At 37.4% G+C, this 22,873-nt stretch overlaps 1 protein-coding gene across 1 annotated transcript; it reads right to left on the bottom strand.

Moving 5' to 3' along the window:
• Window positions 1-383: 383 nt before the first annotated feature.
• Window positions 384-22,234, bottom strand: SPAG6 (sperm associated antigen 6; the record flags this gene model as incomplete). Its single annotated transcript, XM_009576242.1, has 9 exons — window positions 384-627; window positions 2,817-2,962; window positions 5,719-5,835; window positions 7,043-7,234; window positions 8,468-8,620; window positions 10,305-10,478; window positions 11,386-11,591; window positions 18,253-18,436; window positions 22,019-22,234. Coding segments are annotated over 9 exons (1,455 nt in total), but the record flags the coding sequence as incomplete, so codon positions are not given.
• Between the last annotated feature and the right edge of the window lie 639 nt (window positions 22,235-22,873).

Here is a 22,873-nt window from a genome sequence, read left to right as displayed (position 1 = left end):
TCTGATTATTTCTTTATTTAGCAGCTACTAACATGTTTGGAGATGCAAAATCACATCACTTTACTTTCTGAAAGATAGCAGTAGGAGTTATCTCAGTGCAGAATGGATTCCCCAATTAGAAAAAGAACAGGGACCTGCTTTTTCCCCCTCGTCAAGCTTGGGAAGCTCTAAACAGTACGCAAGGCAAAAGGGGAAAATGGTTACAGTACAGAGAAGGCTAAAATTTGAATGAGATAATACCAAACCTTTCTTGTGGAAGGAAAAGGAAATGACTGATTCTAAAAAAGCTTCTGTGATAAATCATCACCCCTGCATGAAATTCCATTCATATATGCTGCAATATCTGGTAGTAATGTTAGAGAAAAACAAAAAGGAACAAAAACTTAGCAACAAACAAGTTTATAAAGAACAAAATACATCTTGCTGGAATTGCTGAGCTCTTTTAGTAATTCAAACAGTAGAAGGAGATTTCAGAATCAAACAAAAGTTTCAACAGCTGTATTTGTATTACAGTCATAAAGGCATAAATGTGAAATACAGCTCTAATAAAAAATTGAAGTTTAGAAAACTGGATGGTAATTTTCCACCCTTTCCAGAAGTATCTCAGAATATCCAGGGGAATAATACCTGAAAGAGAAACATTTTGTTTGTGCATTAGACTACAAGGCATGTTCTGTGCTAAGTAATGAAACACTATTCATATTTCTATTGATCAGGAAAAAATCCTAGCATTAAACACCGGAATTCTACAGTTATTCCCCTACAATGTTTTAAGAGCCTGCTTTTCAACTTACGTTATCATTTATACTTGGAAGTCAGGTTTTCAAAAATATGTTTAGCTTCTTTTAGGGCATGTAAGTAAGTGTCCAGCAGCCATAAGCATTGTCTTTACTGAGAAATGTAGATGTTAACTTCTTTTGAAATTATGGCCTTTAATAAAAAAGCATGAGTTTACACAGAACCATAGGCTGCCAGATGACAATAGTCTACTGCTGTTCGCCAAACATAAGCACACGCCCCAAAGCTAATGTGAAGTCTACATCAATGCGAGAGACATTGATTCTGGAACAAAAAAAATTATCACAATGACCTTCGGTCTCTAATGCCAACTCAAGGACAGAGATTATCCAATAGGTTTTCATTAGAGTAGGATTCTACAGTACCATTATTGTCCTGCTGTCATTCAGCTGGTTTTCCACAATGGACCAACTACATGCTTCCAATATGCAAGCATCACCAAAGCTGCATTTAGTTCTTGTTTTCCAGGTTAAGAGTATCTGAAATTTATTACTGTGTTATTCTGAAAACGTACATTTCTGGGTTTGCAGGCATGTAAATTGTCATCTCTGAGCCCTGGAAGCTTTAACTATAAAGAGAGAGGAACACACTTCCATGTAATGCATGCCTAAAATGTATTCAAGTAGAAATCCCCAATGTTTTCACACTGAAGGAAGATCCATTTACCGTGTTGATTTTCATTTTCTGGATGATTTCTGCATAATGTAACTCTTTTAAAAACTTGTATTAGTTCTCTGATTGTAAAGCTAACTTTTCAATGCATTACTATATTCAGTCTGCAAACAGCCTAAAATAATAGGTCTCCAGGACAAACCCAGAGCTGGAGTCTATTATAGCAGCTGTGCCTCAGGCAGCACAACCAACATCAGGCAGTAGCACAAAGAGGCAAGCTGGAGATGCTCGAAGGGGCCCTTTTCTTTATTACATCCCAGCCTACATAAGTAACCTTGTTTCATTTACAGGGGGGAAAAAAAAAAAGCTGTAACAAAAAAACATTAATTATATCCAGAAAAGTATAAGCAAATGTCCTCTCTCCCTCTGAAGTATTAGTGTTTGTAGCTGCAGAATAAAGTTTCTTTATGATTTTGCTTTACCCATTTGACAACCACTGGCTTTTCCTTGTGGGGACAAACAGGGCTTCATTTTGCATGACTTAGTTTGTAGCTACTAATAGCTGAAGAATTCTGTTGCTATAATTAAAATTGATGATGCAGATTTTCAGAGCCTGTAGAGGGAGTGCACGAGTACAGCATCCTTTTGATGTGTTGATGGAGTGAAGGACTGGTAAATGGATATCTAGAATCTAGGAGGGCATTTCTCTCATTATTACAATTTAGGATGGTGACATTTTGACTGTAAGCTATTTAATAGTGTTTCTGTATTCATTAAGGGCAAAGTTCAACTTGGTGCAGACAGCTGGTGTATGGTCCTTTTATATAACACTTAAGCCTCATGATGAGGCTGGGGGAGGAAGGGCAGCTGTGGGCAGAGCAACTGTGCAGGAGAGCCTCTGGTCCCTCTGTACATCAGAGGAAGTTTCAGAGGAGCCTCTGAATACACTAGTTCAGACAGGCTCTTAGGGAAGTCAAGGATGCAAGCAAAGACTCACCAATACCTGTAGTTTGGAGCCTGAGTAATCCATAAATAAGTTACCAAGATAAAATAAACTTCCCACAGACATTCATTACTGTTGTAATGAGCAGTTGTGCTGAGGTCTCAGAGTTTGGGTAGTGCAGAACTTTTCTCCCCCAGCTTCCTGCAAGAGCCTGATTATTTGGCCTTTGTTTACAGACAAAGAAATTTGATCCCAAAAACAATCAGACAAGAGAAAGCGTTCAAAAGTGTGTCTAACGGTTGTGTTACCACTGGGGCAGTTAACCAAATGCCATGCTGTTTTATTAAAAACAAAATTTATGTAGAAATTAAATTAATATTTCAAATCCTTGGTTTGTGTTGTTCCTGTGAAAAACATCTAACAATGTTATAACTATGAATTTTTTAAATTTCATTTTCCCTACCTTACTATTTCCTCTGGATAGCAATTGTTAATAGTGTTGATATATTCCTGAAGAAGTGACCCAGGTTCTGCTTTTATTTCTTGAACCTTTTTAAGTCCACCAGTTGTTACAAAAAGACGACGTGCTTTACTGTCATGTGGTAACACCTACACACAGAAAAGTACATTAAAAAAAAAGCGAACATTTTCTTTTAAAGGAATCTCTAAGTTACTAGGCTCAAATATTGCTTATCTGTTTTTAATTCAGAGGACAGATAAAGTGGAACACATCAGAGGTACAACATCTGTAATGACTACTGTATTTTAACACTCAGTTGTACAGGAAAAAAATCATAAACCAGCCCTTTATGGTTATAAGATAATTTAACATGTACTTTAATACATAACATATATAAAAATACTGAATTTAATATTTATCTTTATGTAAATAATATTTCTTGAATTATTCCTACAGAGACAATATGATTGCGGAGATTAAATAGATAATAAAACCAGAACACTAACATGGAATAACAACAGCATCTGTTCCAGTTAAACCAAGTTATTCAGGTCTTTTATGTCAATTCCCACAGTTTATTTGTAGAGCAGAATTTTATATCATTATAATGATCTAGTATAGATTAGTGCATGAAAACAATACTAAGAATTGTTGCAAGTGAACAATGCAGCCTTGAAGCATTACATGCTACTATTAAATTCCTAGATATTAAAATCCTACAACACACTGTGTAGCCATGGAAGCCTTTTACAAAGACACACACAAAACACACAAAGCAAAAATGTTAAGTTTCTGCAGCCAAAGGGGATGAGAAGCAGAAATGATCAGACAATACATTCTGCGCTCCCTGAATGATGCCAATATGCAGCTCTGTCCAGAGGATGGGAGGGAGGGAGAGAGGGAGGTGGGGGCTGGGCCAGGCAAGGGAGAATGACAGCATGTAGTCCATAGGCCCACAGGGCTGCAAAAATATTAAAAAAAAAAAAAAAGAGAGAGAGATAATGCAAGACATCAGCTGCATCTACAACAAAAACAGATGGGTTTAAAACCAACTCTGAGAGTTACGTATTATGGGGGCAAAAGCATTTTGTAAGCCTTCACACTCATCAGACAAATCAAGCCATAAATTTGACTGTATCTCAGTGTAGAACAAGAGCCTTGAAGGAGGAAGGGATTGCCTAAAAGGATGAAGGAAAAGAAGGATGAGATTTCTGCCATGCATGTAGGCAAACAGCCTTCATTTCTCTGGTCCCTCTAGGCTGTACAAAATCACCAGACAGGTAAAGAAAAACAGGGGAGCATAGAGACTTCTCCCTATTATATGCTCCATAGAAGTGTCAGGAACAACTGTGATTGTTTCATTGTGGGAACTGAAAAGACGGCTGTTTCCACATATCTCCCACAACAAGGACTGCCAAGAAGGAACTAGCAAGGAGACAGGATATGGCCCTTTCCCTGCCTTCCTCCTCCCCACTGTGACTCCCGGGCTGGGTAAGACAGCAGAAAACTCTCTTGGAAAAGGCCCTAAAGACAGACAGCACCTCTGAGACACAGTCCCTTCCCCCAGTCCAAACTGAGACTGCACAGAATTGCATAGACCCTGAAAAGGATAATGCTAAAATGACACAGTCCAGCACCAAGAACGGATAGCATCTCACTCTGAAGCACAGCTCGGAAATAAGGCTTTTACTGTGCTATAAATAAGCCAACAGAAGTAATACACCACAGCTCTAAGAATAGGAAATTCCCAAGCTATGGTACAGGAGAGAAAAATGCTTTTACTGCAGAGAACTTAATTTTAAAAGTATACTTCAGAAGAGCAAATGCCAGACAAGTATAGTTTGTTTAATACAATGTAGGAGAAGAAGAAAAACGAAACAAAACAAAACATCAGCTGATATGAAAGGTACAAAACCACTTCAACAGCAAACAACATTCAAATCTATACACTGGGTAAACCAGTTACTATGCACTCAGCTCATTAATAGCTCTAGTCAGCACACAGAAGCAAAAGGCACTGGATTCTGACCAAATCTCCAATCTTTGTATAGACTTAGCAAGAAGACAGGACAAACCTAAGTGTGGCAATGTAATCAGGAATCTGCACTATAAACAGTAGTGCTTGCAGAACTGAATATCAAGAGTGTTTTACTTGGCCACTTCCAGAAAGAACATCTCACCAAGAGAGCCTGGTACCCCCTGCTAACAGGTTACACTGCAGAGTATTGCACAAAAGATAGTCTATAGTTGAGCAGGATTCCCAACAGCTGGTGAACATTGCAGACACTGGAAATCTCCTGATTAGTTAGCAATTACTTAATTATTTGAAATATTTTTATTAAATTGTATCACTTTTTACCTGCTGCACTCGAATCAACAATGTAATTAACAACAAACAGTTTCAAATTTTGAAAGGGATGAGAAAAGATTTGGGATTTTTACACTTACTTAATTGAGACTGAAAATTAATGAGGATAAGAGTGGTGAAGCTTTTATACTCTAGATTATTGTAAAATACCTGACTTAAGTCACTCCTGTACAGAGAGCTTGTACTTTATCTAAAACAGATGTGACTGGGATTTATGCGATACACTGGCTCAGTGAAAATATTTGCACGTGAGTTAATATTCCACTTAATCTCAAGAGGCAAGGAAGAAAAAAACACCTTGCTTATAAGCAACTGTTTTCCCAGTCTTAGGATGAATTATGGCAGGTTCTAGATGAAACATTATCCAGCTTTATCATAAAAAAGAACGGGATGCTCTAAACTGCTTCTGCAGGGAATGCTTGAGGATCCTGAGAAAACAACTGAGACCTTTAGAGAGACTCCATCTTTGGAAAGATAGCTTCCTTGCTAAATGGAAAACAATTAACATATTACTCATCAAGCAGAGCCTTTTCTTACCTTACTAAACTGCCCAACAATATGTTTCATAATATTGGGAGGGGCATCATGCAGCAATGGTTCAAGTGCCGGAAGATACGTGCATTTCTGAAGGATGTTCTTTAAGGCTCTTTTAGTCTATTGAAATGCAAAATAAAATTTCTCTACTAAGACATCAATGAAAATAACAAGAATTCATGCTATATATCACTAAAGTCTGATCAAAAAAGCAAATTGATCAGAATTCTCAGAGAGCATTTTCTGAATAAAAACTATGATATCTATCAGGTCACTTAATGAAGAATCAATTTTCTACTTAGATTTATTAAACCTCAAAACCTACAGTGCATCATATTCTTATTATGTTATCTACAGTTAAAGTAATGGCAATTTTCCTTTGACTACAATGGAGGCAGGAGTAGACCCTTTAAGTAAATTGAAGTACTGTAATATAATAAGAAAGCTAAATCAAAACACATTTTAAAAGATTGTATTTTAGAAGTGGCTTACTAGGAGAGTCTGCTGGTCTGGGATAGCAAAGTGCACTACCGTCCAGGCAGGGAGGGAAACAGAGAGTGAAACAGTTGTACATCAGTGCTTAGTTTCTGAAAACAGACCCAATGCTGACTGCTACAAGCAGTAATGACCTTCTTGGGTAGAATTATAGGTACAGCTAATTTGGCCTTGATATTTTGGGGACCACTGAAAATGACTATACAAAAGTTCTTTTACGGATCTGGAACGTTATACTTCAGTGGAATGTGCAGAAGCATACCACAACATGGGAGACCATATCCTGTCATATTATAATCTTCAGTTGGTTCACCTACTGTCGCTCAAAAATACACTTTACCAAACTGCAACTCTACTAGCTCCCACACGAGGAAGGCCCTAAACATGAACAGTTGCATGTTTTCAAGAGCAGAGCTTTGAGTATTTGTTACAGTTTTATTATAATAATAGAAATGCAAGCAAATCTACTACCAGGACTATAATATTTTGTAGAAGAGCTTATACTTCCAAAAAAAAAAGTAGGTAATTAGAAATTAGTCACTTAAAAGAAATTTAGCATTTATGCATGTATGCAATTCTGATCTAAACTGGGAAGAAAATGAGGGACTAGACTGCTGTGGCTGTACCATATGATTTGGTATGCACCATATGCACACCCATTAGGATGAGCCAGTCCCAATAAATGACACACAGCCTTCAGATACCCTACACCCAGGAAATCTGTGACTCGATGAAGACCAATAAAAGCATATACCATTTAGTAGTTTTTAAGCACTTACACCTGTTGATTACAATAAATATCTCATACTGCAGAAACTACAAATGTACTTGCTTTCATTTGAAGATCTTCTGAACTGCGTGTGTCCATATACATAGCAAGCAGTGTGGGTAGCACATTTGCTACTGCAACAGCACGTGCATGCTCAGGAGTATGTCTTCCAACCTGTCCCAAGGCCCAAGCAGCTGCTGCTTTAATATGATCTTCATGTTCTTCTATCAAGCAGGCACACAGTGGTGGTATTCCCTGTAGCATTAATCAAAAGCACAACCTTTATAAATCTACACCAGGGAAGGACAACTTTAAACTGATACAGATTGTTAGAAAATGTTTCTCTATTTACACTCTTCTTCTAAAATAAGGTAGTGGTGTCATTTTTACATCATCATGACTAGCAAGAATTTTGAATAAATCTTAATAAATCTAGTTAAAGAAAGAGAGAAACACTCAATGTTCTAAGTCAGAAGGCAGTTTGAGCTAACACGCAAACTTAAGGGATAAAAGGAATACATGACACAATTCAAGCTGTACTAAGAGCAAAGGCTTCAGTTTTGTCAGACTGAATATGGTTCCAGTTTACCAAGCCATGTCCTCAGCACTATGTACCATTCACAAGCTTAGTTTCCCCTGAAGCAAAGTTTTTTTTAAAATGGGTTTGGGGTTTATTTGGGTTTCTTTTGTGGATCATTCATTAAAATATTTAATTTCATGAGAGTCTGCACAGATCCCTACAAAATCTCTCACTGTGCTCCCATTCAGTTATGGTAGCAACCATTATTACTTTTCAAAAATTTGTCATCCCTGAAAGTGGAGAGACAGAGACACATCCTTCCTCCTGTCATTAGCATTATTCACATCAGAATATTATGTCAGGCGCTAATTTCACCACTTGCGAATATATTGCAAATTCTCTCCCTTCTACATCATTGCCCAGCAGAATTTATTTAAACCTGAAAATGTATAGCTTATCTCATTTGAAATGTCACTTGTACGACTGAATCAAACGATACTACATTAGAAACTGAGGTCTTTTCAAGTCTGAAGATTTCTGTTGCAAGACTACTCTAGCAGTACTAGCAGAGTCATGCTAGTGCAATGAAGAATGTGCCATTAAACATTCTTGTTTCAAAAAGGGGTTTGATGTAGCCACAAATATTCATTTTAAGAGGAAACAGACCATAGAAATTCACTGACTTATTTTCTGTAGCCATGCAATTGCAACACAGAAAGATCATGTACTGTAATACAAACGGATGTTCACAAACTAATCCAGGATATTTTCTAAAAGGTTCAACTTCAACTTGATCGGGTTACCACATAATTTCAGCCACAGCAAGCAGCAATATTAGGAGAAAGTGCATTTATCAATAGCAAATATATAATTCTGTCACAAAATACATTCTCTGCCTATGTTAATTTGTATCTCTTCCTCAGAATACCACTGAAGAATTATAGGAGGACAACAAAGTGATGGCTAACCTTGGAGGCAATCACTGCCATTGACAGGTTCTCCGAATGAGCTGCTACGTAACCAAGCATCATGATGCCAGGCAGTCTGACAGTCCCTCTGCAGCTGCCAATACAATCAATCACAGCAGCAACTCCACCTGCATTTACTATAAGCTGTGAAAGCTGAAAAGATAAACGGAAGAGATTAGATACTGTGAAGTATCAACAGGCATAAAGCACTACATTAGAAAAGCCTTCAAATGTATTGCTCCTGATTTACAAAATAAAACTGGAATAAGAGTGATGTACCATACAGACTGTTGGGCAGTAAGTGCAGCATGAAGTTCTCAGGAATGAAGCTGTTCTGATACCTGTTTTTGATTGACTTTACTGCAAGGAAATCAGGACTCTGAATTCTTGATGCTGTATAGCATGGAATGACATATTCTCAGCTCCATTACTATACACCATAGAATCATGCAAATGACAGCCTAATACATGAGTGCCCTTGAAGACGCACCTACTGAACCAGATATTCTTTCATACTAGTGCCCCCTCATTCCCAAACCAACATCATATGTTCCGTGCAGGGACAGAGGGAAAGGCCCATTCCTCCTCTCACCAGCATTCTAGATAACCTCTGCGGCATAAAAGCCTTTGTGGATCCCCCTTACTGTGGCATAAATCCAAAGACAACTGTCATGAATGCACAAAAACGACTTGGACTACACCATTCTGCCATGTTGGGGTGGACAGAGATCACTGTCACTCTGAAGCCGAACGTGGATTGTGACTTCCCACTGGGAGTCACCAAGATACTTCCTACAGTTCCTTTGGAGAGCTACTAGAATGGCCAATTCCCCTTGCACGGAGGATCCTGTGCTAGCAGCTCTTCTGACTTTACCTGCAGTCTTGTGAGTTTGGCCTCTGGCTTCCAACTCTAGTGCCCCCCCTTTGATAAAGACAATTTCTTCACTTTTTTGAGAAAGTGAAGTTGCATTGCTCATTCTCTCACCAGAGAGAAAGCGGGAAACGTGACAAGACTGCAACCTTTAATCACCAGCAGCTTAAAGACTAGCAGGCTGAAAAAACAGCACAATGTTCATGTTTAAACACTTCTCCACTGTTAAGCTAGTATCGTGATTTTGAAATGGCTGCACTCAGCATTAGTGTGTTCCACAAATACATTGCTTGTATTTCATTCCAGAGTCATATTTAGAGCCTTTTAATTATCTCTGTGGTCTGACAGATTAACATAGTTATAATTATTTGTTTTTCCTATTTATTTTGTATTGACTTTGCCAAACATCCCCACCTTCCTGTATCAATTATTGGCAAAACCACTGCAAATGCTGAGACTCAAATTACAAACTCAAGCTAATAAAAGAAACTACCGTCAGTTTAATAATAACTAAGAGAACTTTTGACCTTCATTGTCATTGCAAAAATAATTAAAATGTGATCCCAGCACCCCAGAAGATTTTTTAAAAAGACATACATCATCTATTATTGTTACAGGATGATCGTGTCATTTATTAGCTGGTATCATGACTTCTGTGAGGCTTTTCTCATGGTGTTTTTAATATCTAGGACTGAAAATACTATCAGCCTAAAACACCCTCTCTGCGCAGATATCTTATAGAATGAAGTAGCTAGGTACACATTATATGATTCCCAGTTTCCTAACCCAATTCATATTCAATACACATCTCATAATATCAGCAAGCATTTCCATATTTTTTCCAATGAACATACAAACAGCTATTTGCCCTCCCTTTCAAAAAGCAAATGACAGAATAATCCTGTATTTTATTTAAAGTGTAAAATCTAATGATATGACCTTGTATTTGCATTTTCAAGGTTTTACCTCAGGCGTATGCTTTGCTATCTCTCTAATTAAAGTTGCACCATTTTTCTTGACATATTCATCTGAATCCTTCAGGCATGTGAGTACAACTGGGAAAATTTCTGCTTCAACCACCAGCTCTGCAAGATCCACTGAATGCTTTGCTATTTGGCTTAGAGCTGACAGCACCTGACGCTAGTAAATAAAAATTGTTATAAAATCAATAGTATACAAACATCCCACAACATACACTCCTCCTGCACACAAAAATCTATTGCATCAAGGAAAACAAAGCAGGATAGGGAAAACAATTACAGATATTTTACAATTCACTGAGTCAATTCACACACGAATATAATGGCACAGAACATTTGCTGGTTCCTGAATAAAAGTTTCTCCTTTGTTTTATCCCATTCAAGCTTGCTATGTATTAAAAAGGAAAAAATATATATACCATTTAAAACTATAATTTAAAATTTAGTGAAATCTACAGAAAGTATCTTTATTTGCATAAGTTTGGTCTGTCAGACCTTATATAAAAGAATTTTTATGTCAGACCTTATATTAAAGAATTTTTATCTATTTGTTTGAAGTGGCATTTTTATGTTGTCTTCTGTTTCTGTTAGATTAAGACAGAAAAATTATATTAAGAAACTATTTTTTTGCCAATTAAACTCTAGTGATTAAACCTTCGACAACAGTTATTCACATCAGATTGTACATTCTAAAATACAATAATACATTTAACATTAACTGGTTTATAGTATAACCTTAAGTATGCAAAAGCTTTTTTGTAACTGAATTGTGCAAATTTTATCTATTAAAAATATCTGTTGCATTCTTCGAATACTATATAATTCTAAAAAAAAATTCATACTATTCACTTTAAAGATTAGTCTAGCTGTTCCTCATAGGGCGACAGTTTTTATCCAGCAGCTGAATCTGTGAATATGTTCAGAACTCTTTGTCACTAACTATGTAGTTACATTTTGTTAACGCCCAAAACAAGAGCATCCTAAATAAATATGCACATCAGTGTCTTTGACTCAATATCAAGTAATTACTGGTATAATGGAGATTTAAAAAAAATTTTAAAATGTACCTTCAGTTTAGCATCAGGGTTCAGGATCATCTGAGCTAAGTGAGCGATAGCTCCTGCATCCACTACTGTCTGTGCTAACTCTGGAGAATGCTTTGAAATATCACTGAGAGTTGAAGCAGCAATCCTTTTCAAAGCAATTTCTGGCTCCTGGATACAGAGCACTAAAAGAGGAACAGCTCCTGCATCCACCACAGCTTGTGACAGTTCTGTAGGTCCAAGGAAAGTAATTAAGTGAGTATGGGTGACTGACCCTTGTGCAAGCCATTTTTCACCCTGACAGATACAGCAAAGGAAAAAGGGGAGGGTGTAGTTCACTGTCTCGACATCTGCATTTCAAATCAGCCCTCCTGGTTTCATAAACCGTGTGGACCAATCCACAACTGAAAAGAATGCAGGTCAATAGATGGACCCCCATTTACATGCACACATTTGAGGTAGATTAGGCTGAAATGGTTTGTTATTCTGTTTTCTTTTTCTTTTTTTAAAGTAAGCAGATGTCAGCTGTTTAAACCCTGGCTATTCTACACTGATCAATAGGAAAGCATTTTATGCATGGCTAACAACAACACAGAAAGCCAAAGTACCAAAATTTTACCAACCACCTAATTAGAGAGCATTTTACCCTCTTTAAATTATAAGCAGATATTAGCATAGATCAAATGCCAAAAACAGAAATACAAAAAAACATACATAGAAGATTTATCTTACATAAAAGATGGGAAAAATGGAACTTGCTGATCAAAACTAGGTTTTGCTACCATACATGGGACAAGACAGAATTTATACTTTAATGATATGAAAATGTTACCATACACAATTACACAAATGAGAAATATCACCAGTGGGATATTGTGTCTGAGATTAGTACAATATCCTTAACTAACTGCACCTTAAATTAAAAAAAAAAAAAAAAATCTGAGCATATGATTAGCTGACATGGACAAAAATTACACTATTAGAAATTCATCAGCTCTCTCCATGTATGCAGCATTAATCACAGTCCTAAAAATAAGAATTACTGGATATCAGAAGCAAAATTTATACTATAACCAAGCTGTGCTATTTTAAAATAGTGTTGAAAAAGTGGTAAAAATCATGGGGGATTCAATAATCTATTAGGTTCTTAGTGCAGTTTTGCTACACCTTATTATGCATATCCATTATTATCTTTAACATTTATCTTGACTTACAGTACCATGGCAACATATGGCTGTTGTATTTCAAGACTCTAACTTAGCTTTTGATTTATAGTCCATCCATAAAGATATTGTCATACTAAGAAAAATATAGCATATTTCATTAAATATACATAGAGTAATACAGTTTTTCATGAAATCTGTAAGTCATGTCATCATTACTTTGTTAATATCCAAACAATGTTCCTGACCAGATTTGCTTTCAATTAGTGAGTTATAGCCACACACTCCAATACATGTCGTAAGTCAAATATTTACACTGTATGTTATTTTATTATATAATATTTTAAAGAAAGTATAAATATTACCTCACAAAATTATAATAAGTAATGCAGTAATTTTAAAACTAATAAAAAATTAACCCTTCAAGGTTCACTTTTCAAGTAACTATTTGACTGAAAAAGTAGAGTATGCATCCTCCAAATACACACAAATCATAAGATTTCAACAAAACCCAAATGCTGTATCTTCAGTTTTACAAATTTGAAATGAAATGTACCTGAAACGTATCTGAAAACAAACCTGAAAACTAGCTAATCAATATAAGTGGTTTAAGCTACATTCAGCTTTTCATGGAAAAAGCCATACTTGATTTCTTCAAATTGTATTTTGATGTTATACACTGACCAAGTAGAATACATCATGAACTACTGACCAACCATCCAGCTTAATCCATCCGACTGTGCCTCAGAAGCAACTTCAGAGCAACCAACTCAATTACCTACAATCTGCTAGGAGATGCTAATATCAGAAAAGTTATGTCAAGAGGGACAGGCTACTACTAGAAGAATGGGTTTCTCTGATGCCTTATGAGCTGAAATCATGCAGTTGAAGTAGGGGGAGAAAGAGCAATACTTTAAGGTCACAGCTACGCCCAGGCATGCAAAAGTAACCATAAAAGTTATTTTAAAAGAGCAAACTAAATCTGATTCAATTTAGATCAGCTCTTGCTGTTAGAAGTCTGATATAATTTAAATACTGATGGTTACTGTTGGTCATGGTTAATTAAATGGTTGTTCTTCCAGTGGTGTTTATAAGGTTCATGGCTAATAACTTACCACATGGAGGGCTGGGCCATGTGTCAAAAGGCAGACAAGCAGTAAACGGACTATCAGAGAAACAGGAAAGCTGAGGCAAGGACAAAAGAAAATATAGATCTTCCCATCACATTCCCCTGCAAACTCAGCCCAAACCTACAATTCTAAGTATTAATGATGCTATGATAGTTGTAATTCTTTTTTCTCAAAAAGAGGTGCAATTAACCTTCCCACTTGATAGAACATCTTTAATTCAGACTGTACACCAAAGGATTCATGAAATTTTGCTATCCAATTACAAAACACAGGTGAAAACAAATGAAGGCTGAGAAAGAGTTAAAGGAGAAAATACAGTTGTCAAAAAGAAATTTTTAAAAACAAATATTCAGTCAAAGAAATTAAAAGAGCTGGAACAAATTACAAAAATACTTTTCTGAACAGTATGCCAAGACTACATTATAAGGGCAAAGACAAGACCAATAGCTGAAGAGGAGAAAGACAGCAGAGAAAAACTAATTTATGAACCTCATTTAATTCCACAGAAAGTTATGAAAAAGCCTGGGCTTCGAACTTCAGTTTGGGGTACAGCTCAGGAAACCTGTCCAACTCCATGATGATAAAGTAGGACTTCTCCCTACGTGAGTGAAAGTAGGAAATGTTATTCTACGTATCCTCAGAGACAAGAGAACTAAGACTCAAAACCCACCATAAATTAGTTGCTTTTGTCCAGAACAGTATGAGGAAGATTTTAGCAAATGGAGATACTGCAGACATGAAGACAGACTGACATGGAGGTAGAAGAAAGACTGATAAAGAAAGACTTTGGAGTTTAAGATGTCACCAGTTCAACTAGAAGTTGCACTAGAGTTGTACTGATTTGTGTCAATACAAAAGTACTCATCAGGGACTAAGAAATTAATTCAAAGTAAGTTGAGGCCTAGTCATGAGTTTATGTGATCAGAAGAGTGGAAAGTGAACAAAGAGGAGTCAGTAAGATCCTGACTGCATACCTACTGAAATCAATGGGAAGTCTTACAGGATTCCTCTAAACTGGTTTAAGGTGTTACAAAAAAAAATCCATACTAACGTTAACATGTTGGCAATAATAGTATGGATAAAAAAAAGATTAGGGAGAAAAGATGAAGGTGAGAAAATGAATGTGCAGGCAGTCCCCAGAGAAAATCAGCTCTGAACAAATGCCATAGTGGAGCAGCAGCAAAACCTTCTTTTTTTGGAAGCAAATGCAAGTTTCAGTCCAGACCAGGGTTCTCAAACAGACCCTGCTGTGGTGGCAGGTGTATCCACAGGAAATAACAGGTTTTGACCAAAACAACCACCAATACTGTATTTTTCTGAGGACTGTGTGATCATGTAATGGCCACATCGGAAGACTTTAATCCCCGCAAGTAGTCCAAAGTCTGCGCTTCAAAATCACAGGTTTATGCAGATCGCTACAACCACAGTGCTAAAGATTCCACTGGAACCAGTGGGAAAACCTTTCATCAGGAGAATGATGGAGGTCATTAATTACAGGGCAAGCTTAGATCCTGGAATAATTCAAAGTTACCGCTAGACTCAAATCACTGAAGAGCTGAGCAACCTGGTCTAACCTTGTAGCTGACCCTGCTTTGAGCAGGAAGCTGGACTAGAGACCTCCTGAGGTCCCATCCAAGCTGAGCTATCCTATGATCCTAAGAGTGCCACTGTATGACAGAAAATGAGCATAACTCCGCTCTCAGCAATGCTTGAGTATAAACAGTGTTGGGTTTTTTTGTTTTCCTACCAATTTACAATATGCTGAAGCAGGTAAGAGATGATTACTAAGTTACACCTTTTATGTAGGCAAAGCAAATGGAAAGCTAAGTAATTTGCATACCTCAAACATAAGAATTTTGCATTTTAAAAGTAACTGAATATGGTACAAGTAAAAATTTACAAAATTAACCTGATGGTATTTTGATGGTATTTGAAACACTTTACATTTCTTTTCAAACACAAATAGTAGAACTAATGAATGGCAAAATTAGAGTACACTGATCTGTATACTTTGGAGTAAGATCAGTGTCTGAAATTCAGCTCACAGGGATCTTCAAGAAAGTGCAGAACTGCAAGAGCTGTTCCTAAATTTTGGAATCTGACCTGGCAAGATTTCTATTGTCTTGAAATCTCATGAGACATCTGTCTTGATCTAAAATCTCACAGGTCTTCTGGAGACATCTGTTCACAGAAGAACTGCATGTTAAAAAATTGTTCTATGAAGACAGTAGGGAACTTGCTAATCAAAGAATGTTTTCATCAAGAAAAAAAAAGAAGTCTTGATTTCTCAAAATGGAAGTCTTTTCATGGGAACATACACCGCAGTTCCTAGACAGCAGTTTTACCAGGTCATAGATGGAATTTCTGATTAAAAGTAGAAAGACCCTCCCATCGCAAACAGTTATCACTGAAGGCTGGGAGCCTTTGCTTGCATTCAGGGAGACAGAGGTTCACATCCTGCCTAAGACAGATCAGGACTTTAATCTGTCTCCCACGTACATCCCAGACATATGCCCTAATTATTGAACTTCTCTCGTTGGGGCAAATAAGCCTCCCTACCCCCCTGTCTTTTCAGGAGAGAAAAAAAATCTTGTCTTAATCTTGTCCCAGTTTGGAACTGAAACAATTTTTGAAACTGAAAAACCTTTCGTCGGTGGGGAAAACCATTTCAACCCAACTCTATATTTAGAGTTTAAACTGCAATACGTGTCCACAGATAGTCAATGACAGAAAATCATAACTGCCAAATTTTGTCAACACAAGCATGTGAGTCTAATCCAGAGTCTCTTGAACAGTAAACACCAGATGTTGATAAGAACAGGTCCATTTATCTTTGTATCCTATCTCCAACAATATCCTGTTGCAAAGGCATGCTTGTAGGAGTGTAAGAAACATACCATGCACAGAGTGATCTTTCTTCAGTGTAACTCCTCTACTTTCAGTAATCATTTTAGAGACTTCCTGTGACTGTGTTATAGAGGAAGGTAAATCCCCCAAATTGGCCATAGCTGGGCAGAAGAAGAACAATTTTTTTCAGGGTTTTTTTTTTTGTTGTTTGGTTTGGTTTTTTTTTTAACTGACAACATCTAGTGATCTATGTCCTGATGCTTGCAGCTTGGTAGCACTCGCAATTTCAACCTGATTTCTGAAAATGCTGTCCTTATTGCTGGCGTAATTTGACATGAGACATGCACCCATTCACTGTCAGTGAATAAATAATTCATAACCATGGAATAAAAATTCGTACAAGGAGTTTGTTGTCCTCAATATCCCCACACCACCTCCATCTTTGCAGACAATGCCATCACAGAGTGAACTGGATCACCGTAAAGATCAGCCAGCATTCATGCAGTGAATAGCATGAAGGGCAATTGAGGTGAGTCAATATTGATTTACTGACATAACAAAACTACAGAAATGTTTATGTTAAGAGTAACACAGACACACACTTACACTACACACATTTATACAAAGGAACACTTTCAAATGACACTTAAACAAACATCTTTCAGATGGAAGCAACACTTATTTTCCACCAACGGTGGGAGTCAGACCTGGTGACCAAAAGATAAAAGATCTTTAGCACACAGAGGTGCCCCAAAAATCAATTTGTTCCCCAGAAAAAACAGTCTGTTAGGAAGATGCTGACAACTTTGGAGTCTGTGCCAGTAAAGTGACCCTCTCCCTAAGTGGGAAGGGGAAATCCCCCATGCCTTCTGCAGTCCAACACTCCATATTGATTAAAAAAAGAAAGAAGAAAATCACTTCCAAATTCACTCTATGCACATTTTAAACCCAAAACCAAACATAAATGCATGAGTTAATGTTATGATCCTAGAATAAGTTTAACTTTAAACCATATGAACACAAGCCATTTCTCCCACACTTTCCAGCCAGCAGTTTCTTCCCTCAGTTATTTGATTCGTAGCTCTAAACTTTTACTTAAACTATATAAATAGCTGGTAAAATAATTATCAACCACGTGGATCAGCTTTTAAATAGGAACATGACACTGCCAGTGAGTTATACAACTGCTTGTGAGACAGCAGTGAACTGCTCGATATCGGATTCCTAGAATCTATTCCTGACTCTCAGAGAAGAGTGTGGTCTACCGGCTAACGATAATATAGTCAGTGCAATGAATTTGGCACATTTATCCTGCAGGCACTGCTGTAAGCTGAATGAAACTAGGTTCTGCCTAGGCTTCTCCATTTTACTATGTATATAAAATAAGAACTAATGCCGGGCAAAAGAAACTTTGTTCAACAGTAACAGTTACACAGTACGTAAAGATCCTGAAATTTCTTCACGAAGGAGAATAAAGCCAAGTGTCCCTTCCTGGCCACAGGCCCAATTCATGTCCTCTTAGAGCACCTCTCATAACCGGGCACTGCTGGTGTCAGATATGCCAGTTTCCCACAAAAGATACAGCATTGTCGAATTGGTATAGTTACAGTAGGTTTCATTCCAAATTTAAAATTTTATAACAGTAGAGAAGAAAAAGCATCCTGTTCTATTTATGAACATTACAATAATGCAATTTATTATAACTCTTACATAGCACTAAGCTGAAAGATAACACATATGAAACCTGTTACCTGAATTGTGTCGGGCAATATACCCAAGTGCCCAAGATGCAGCTTCTTTGACTCCAGGGTCAAAATCTTCCAAGCAAATCACAAGCATTTCCAGTGCTCCACACTGAACTATTGCCTGAGCTAGCTGTGGAGAATGTTTACCAACTGCTCTTAGCACAAATGCAGCTGCTTTCTTGTAGAAACGCTATACAAATCAGAAAGGAAAAAAAAAAGCTTTTACTAACATTAAGTAGTTCAAAGCATAATACAGTACAGACATGCATAAATTAGACTTTTTTAGTGGCAGCAGTTTCTCATACAGATCCAAATCAGGACCACCAGATATCACACAATGAACCTTATAGTCCTTCTTTGAGACAGCTCATGATCTAAAATTTGCAGTAAGTGCATAAACAAACAGAAAAAATGAGAGGGCTAAGAGGATATGGGGAAAAGATAATAGTCTAGATAAATCTGTTTGTTTAAGTGAGTAGTGAATGATAAGAGCTGCAAAAACAATAGCTCTTAACATATTTAACCAGATTACACAGGTTATGCAGGGCAAGCTCCTAAAGTAATTCTACCCATCTGTGACACTTACAAGGTTTCACAATTTCTAACGTATATATGCTCACAACGTCTCTATGAGAAAACATTGTTTACATTTACAAACAGGAAACAGAGGCACAGAGAACTAGATCCAACAAAAGGGTTTAGGATCCGAATCCTGAAATACCTAAATACTGCCTAAGCCCACAGCTAAGATCCTGTAAACGCATCCCACCAAACACCCAACACTGGATGACCCTCAGTTTTGACGAGGCAGCCTTCAATTCTGCTCCTGCGTGTGTCCAGAAACAGCTCACTTTCGACAGGACTAAGCAGCTTGGCACCTCTCTTGTAAGTTCAAGCAAAATCCAAGCACTTGTCTCAGTTCTACCTCTCTCTCTCAGTGCTGGACCACATACATGTTTTGAGCGTATATATAACATATGATGCAGCACACATCATGGGGTTCCATGTAAACTACAGTGGTGGTTGTGGTTTCTTCTAAAAGCACAGTTAGTCTTCCCCACAAAAGTCACATTTCAGTCCCCTCCTTGCAGTTTCATAGCTATCATTGGGATGCGGAAGCTGAAGATTGAATTTCTTCCCCTGCCTTACAGTTTCAAAATCCAGAGCCCAGTTAAAGCACTCTGGCCACAGACAACTGTTGGGAGAAAGACAGTTCCCCTCCCTCGTGAAGCCACTGTGCAGCAATGAGTGCAAGATGCATTGGGACGCAAATAATCTACTGCTACATCCATGTGCCTGGAGTATGCTCTCCAGCCTGGCAGTTGACAGATCAGCCCTACAGACTAGCTCTAGAAGGTGCGCTCTCTGTGTGCCTGCTGGCTTTAATCTCATTCCAAGATGCTTGACTCTCCCCTGCTCTGCACAGGGAGCATGTGGACTTCACAGTGCTTGATTCCTAGTGTCAAGGTACCCAAAACTTAAACAATGAAAAGCCCACATCCCTTTTGGATCAAGTCCAGAGAAACAAAGAACCACGTGAGTGCTTTTGTGCATCCTGTGAGGTGCCCAAACACCTTTGAAAGTCTGAAGCACTAAGGTATAGCAACAGAGGAGAATCTGCAATGGCTCCACAGGAAGTAAGAGGGACCCAGGCCCGCTCCCTGGCCCTGAAGGGAAGTGACACAGCACACCACATCCATCCACCTAAACTCCTCTTCCCTCAAAGCACAATGGCCTCATCTATACTACCGGAAACTGTTCCCGCCTTCTGCTATCCCCTAAACCATGTCCAGGTATTGCCGAGTAGTCAGATGGTTGGCATCGGCTAAAACCACATCAGAGAGCATGTTAACGATTAAAGAGCACAGTCATCTTCCAGTGCTCAAACACACGGCCTGACCCTTCATAGTTTACCAGTACTGATATAATTCCTTAGTGCCAAAAATCCAGTCTTCTAAGTTAAGGCTCACAAGCAGGTTACATTAAACATAATTTACAAGCAAAGCATTAAACATCATTTAAGGGCAACAGAAGTTATGGGAAACAGTACAGACAAATGGTCAAATCGCTAGCTAATCCAAGTTATTCTAAGTTTTGCTGAACTCAGTTGAGCTATAGTTGTTTACACCAGCCTATGTCTGTGCAAATATGGGTATGTTATTTCTGTTAAGTAATTATGCTCCTGGCAAAGAAAAACACTTCTTTGTTTTTATTATTCAAAACACATTTATTTACAAACCAACCTTATTCACAGGCACAGTCAGAACACACTGTAAAACTGTATTTTTCTCAGTTAATTGACAAAACATTGATCTGGGATGTGACTCTGTAACTGTTCTCCATAAATCAGTAGAATCAGCATTTATTGTGTGCTCAAAGAATCTCCTCCTTAAATATAGATGTTGATACACGAAGAGTGAGTGAAATGGAAACGTATCTGGGTTGGGTTTTTTTGCCTATGGGAAGTAAAAAAGTGCATGCATTGCTAAACTCTGCATGAACTGGATAATGAGTTTCCTTCACTTGCTCTCAGTCACCAAGGCATAGTAGGCTTTCCATGACCTCACACTAATCTTGCTGCTGCCCCAAGTGATTCTGAATTACAGCCATCTCGATGTAACAACAGCACAGGCAGTAACATGGAAGAGATAAATCAGGGTCCTCAAGCTAATTTAGTGAGGGCTTTGAGTTGTAGCAGGGGGGTAGTTTCCAAACCAAAATAGAGGATAGTTTTGTTCCCCTTCTTGCCTTAAAAACAGAAATAAAATAACCAAAACGGTTTTCAACTTGTCTAATTAAAACTATAACTTTCTTTCCATACTATAACAATATCTTGACATCAAGGTTTTTCTTTAGCTTTTTTTTTTTTTAAGATTAATTGTATAGGCAATGACCTATAAGCACAAAAAAAATTGCAATGAATACTTATATTTATGTTTTCCTCAAAAGATTGAAAACGAAAATATATAGTTTTCCAAATTATATTTCCATTGAAATCCTACTTCTCCTAAATCTAATAAATCAAAACTGCAACCTAAGTATGGCTCTTATATCAATGCACTTAACTCTCAGTTGTCTCTTTCCAGTAATTAGGAACCTTATTTGAAAGTATTTCTGTTAATCTAGGTTAGGATCACTGAAAAAATCAAAGCTGGAATATACGCAAAACCTGAAGAAAAATGGCAAGAAGGAAGGAAAAAGAGATCACCAGATTTATTTGCATTGCATTTGTGACTACATTTTGTTTGTTTGTTTGTTTTTGACAAATATGAAGATGAAAACCTTTCAGTGTATTCTCCTGTGTCAGTGGTTTGATATTTCTCAGGTTACAGACTTCCAAAAGGTTATGTTTGGAGGTATTAAATATTTCATTACAGAAGTTCAGGTTTTTTATATGTATTTTACAAATGTTTGGTATTATCAACAAATCCTAGTCAATTATCACTACAGCTTTCAAATTGTCTCATTTTTAAAGAGGGACCTTTTATAAAGCATCACTCAACATTTTAAAAACGTAACAGTGCCATGAATGTATTTCCTATAGTGCACTAAAAGGTAAGATGATATTTTAAAGTCAAGCTTATCTGAAGTCAGACTTAGGCACACAGTACACATTAATCTCTCAGGGGTTCAAACATACATGCTGTCTCTGACTTCAGTACATTTATTGCTACATTAGAATAACAGCAGATAGTTGATACAGAAAGATTTCCCTTTCCCTGTGCAATAGTTAAAAAAAAAAAGATTACTTAAGAAAACAATGATGCCTTACATTCTGCTCAGACAATGAACACACAAGCTGTGGAAGAATGTCTCCCTTCACGACTGCCTCTGCCAGGTCATCATTATAATTGGCAAGTCTCCCAAGAGCCAAAGCAGCAGTCTGTTGAATAGTTGGGACGACATCCAGCAAAAGAGGCCTCAGCAAAGACATTACACCTGAGTTACACCAGGAAGAGAAAAGCCCATTTGGTAAGCAGCATTTTTTCTAGACATTTGCCTTTATTCATAAAAACCTATCAAGTTACTCTTCCAGGTAATAAGGAGTTGTAGGAAATCCAGGTGTTCCACTGAAATGAAGTCGGGACTTGGATAGCACTGCTGATGCACAGCAATTTTTCATAGGCACAAAACACTTCTGAAATACAAAAAAGTCACATGTAGAAATAAGCTATATTCAAACATCTATAAAATACATGTATTAAAGCATACACAAGAAAATAAGGTATAGTCAAACACGTATAAAATGCATGTGTTAAAATACGCACAGGAAACTCCATCTGGAGGTCCTGGTGAGCTGACATTGGCATGTCACTCATTCAGCATGCCAGCAGAACCTCTACGTTGAATTACACCAAATTACATTTCATCTATTATAAGCAATGATTGAGTTGGGGAACAATACCCATAATATATTACTCTCCAGATAGAAGAGTTGAAGATTGTCTTATCATGTTATTATTTATGATGTGTTTTCACTGATGAGTCCACAGTGTATCAGTTAAACACGAAAGAATATGAAAGTCCATTCTCTAAGGTGGTCTTACAATACATACTTGAAATTACAGGTGAGGTAAGCAGCCGTGACATGAACCATTAGCAGTTACAGCCTAAGAAAGTCCTTACA

Source organism: Fulmarus glacialis, unplaced genomic scaffold (assembly GCF_000690835.1).
Source record: "Fulmarus glacialis isolate BGI_N327 unplaced genomic scaffold, ASM69083v1 scaffold17574, whole genome shotgun sequence".
Lineage (NCBI taxonomy): Eukaryota > Metazoa > Chordata > Aves > Procellariiformes > Procellariidae > Fulmarus > Fulmarus glacialis.
This window is presented reverse-complemented; position numbering and strand designations above follow the sequence as displayed.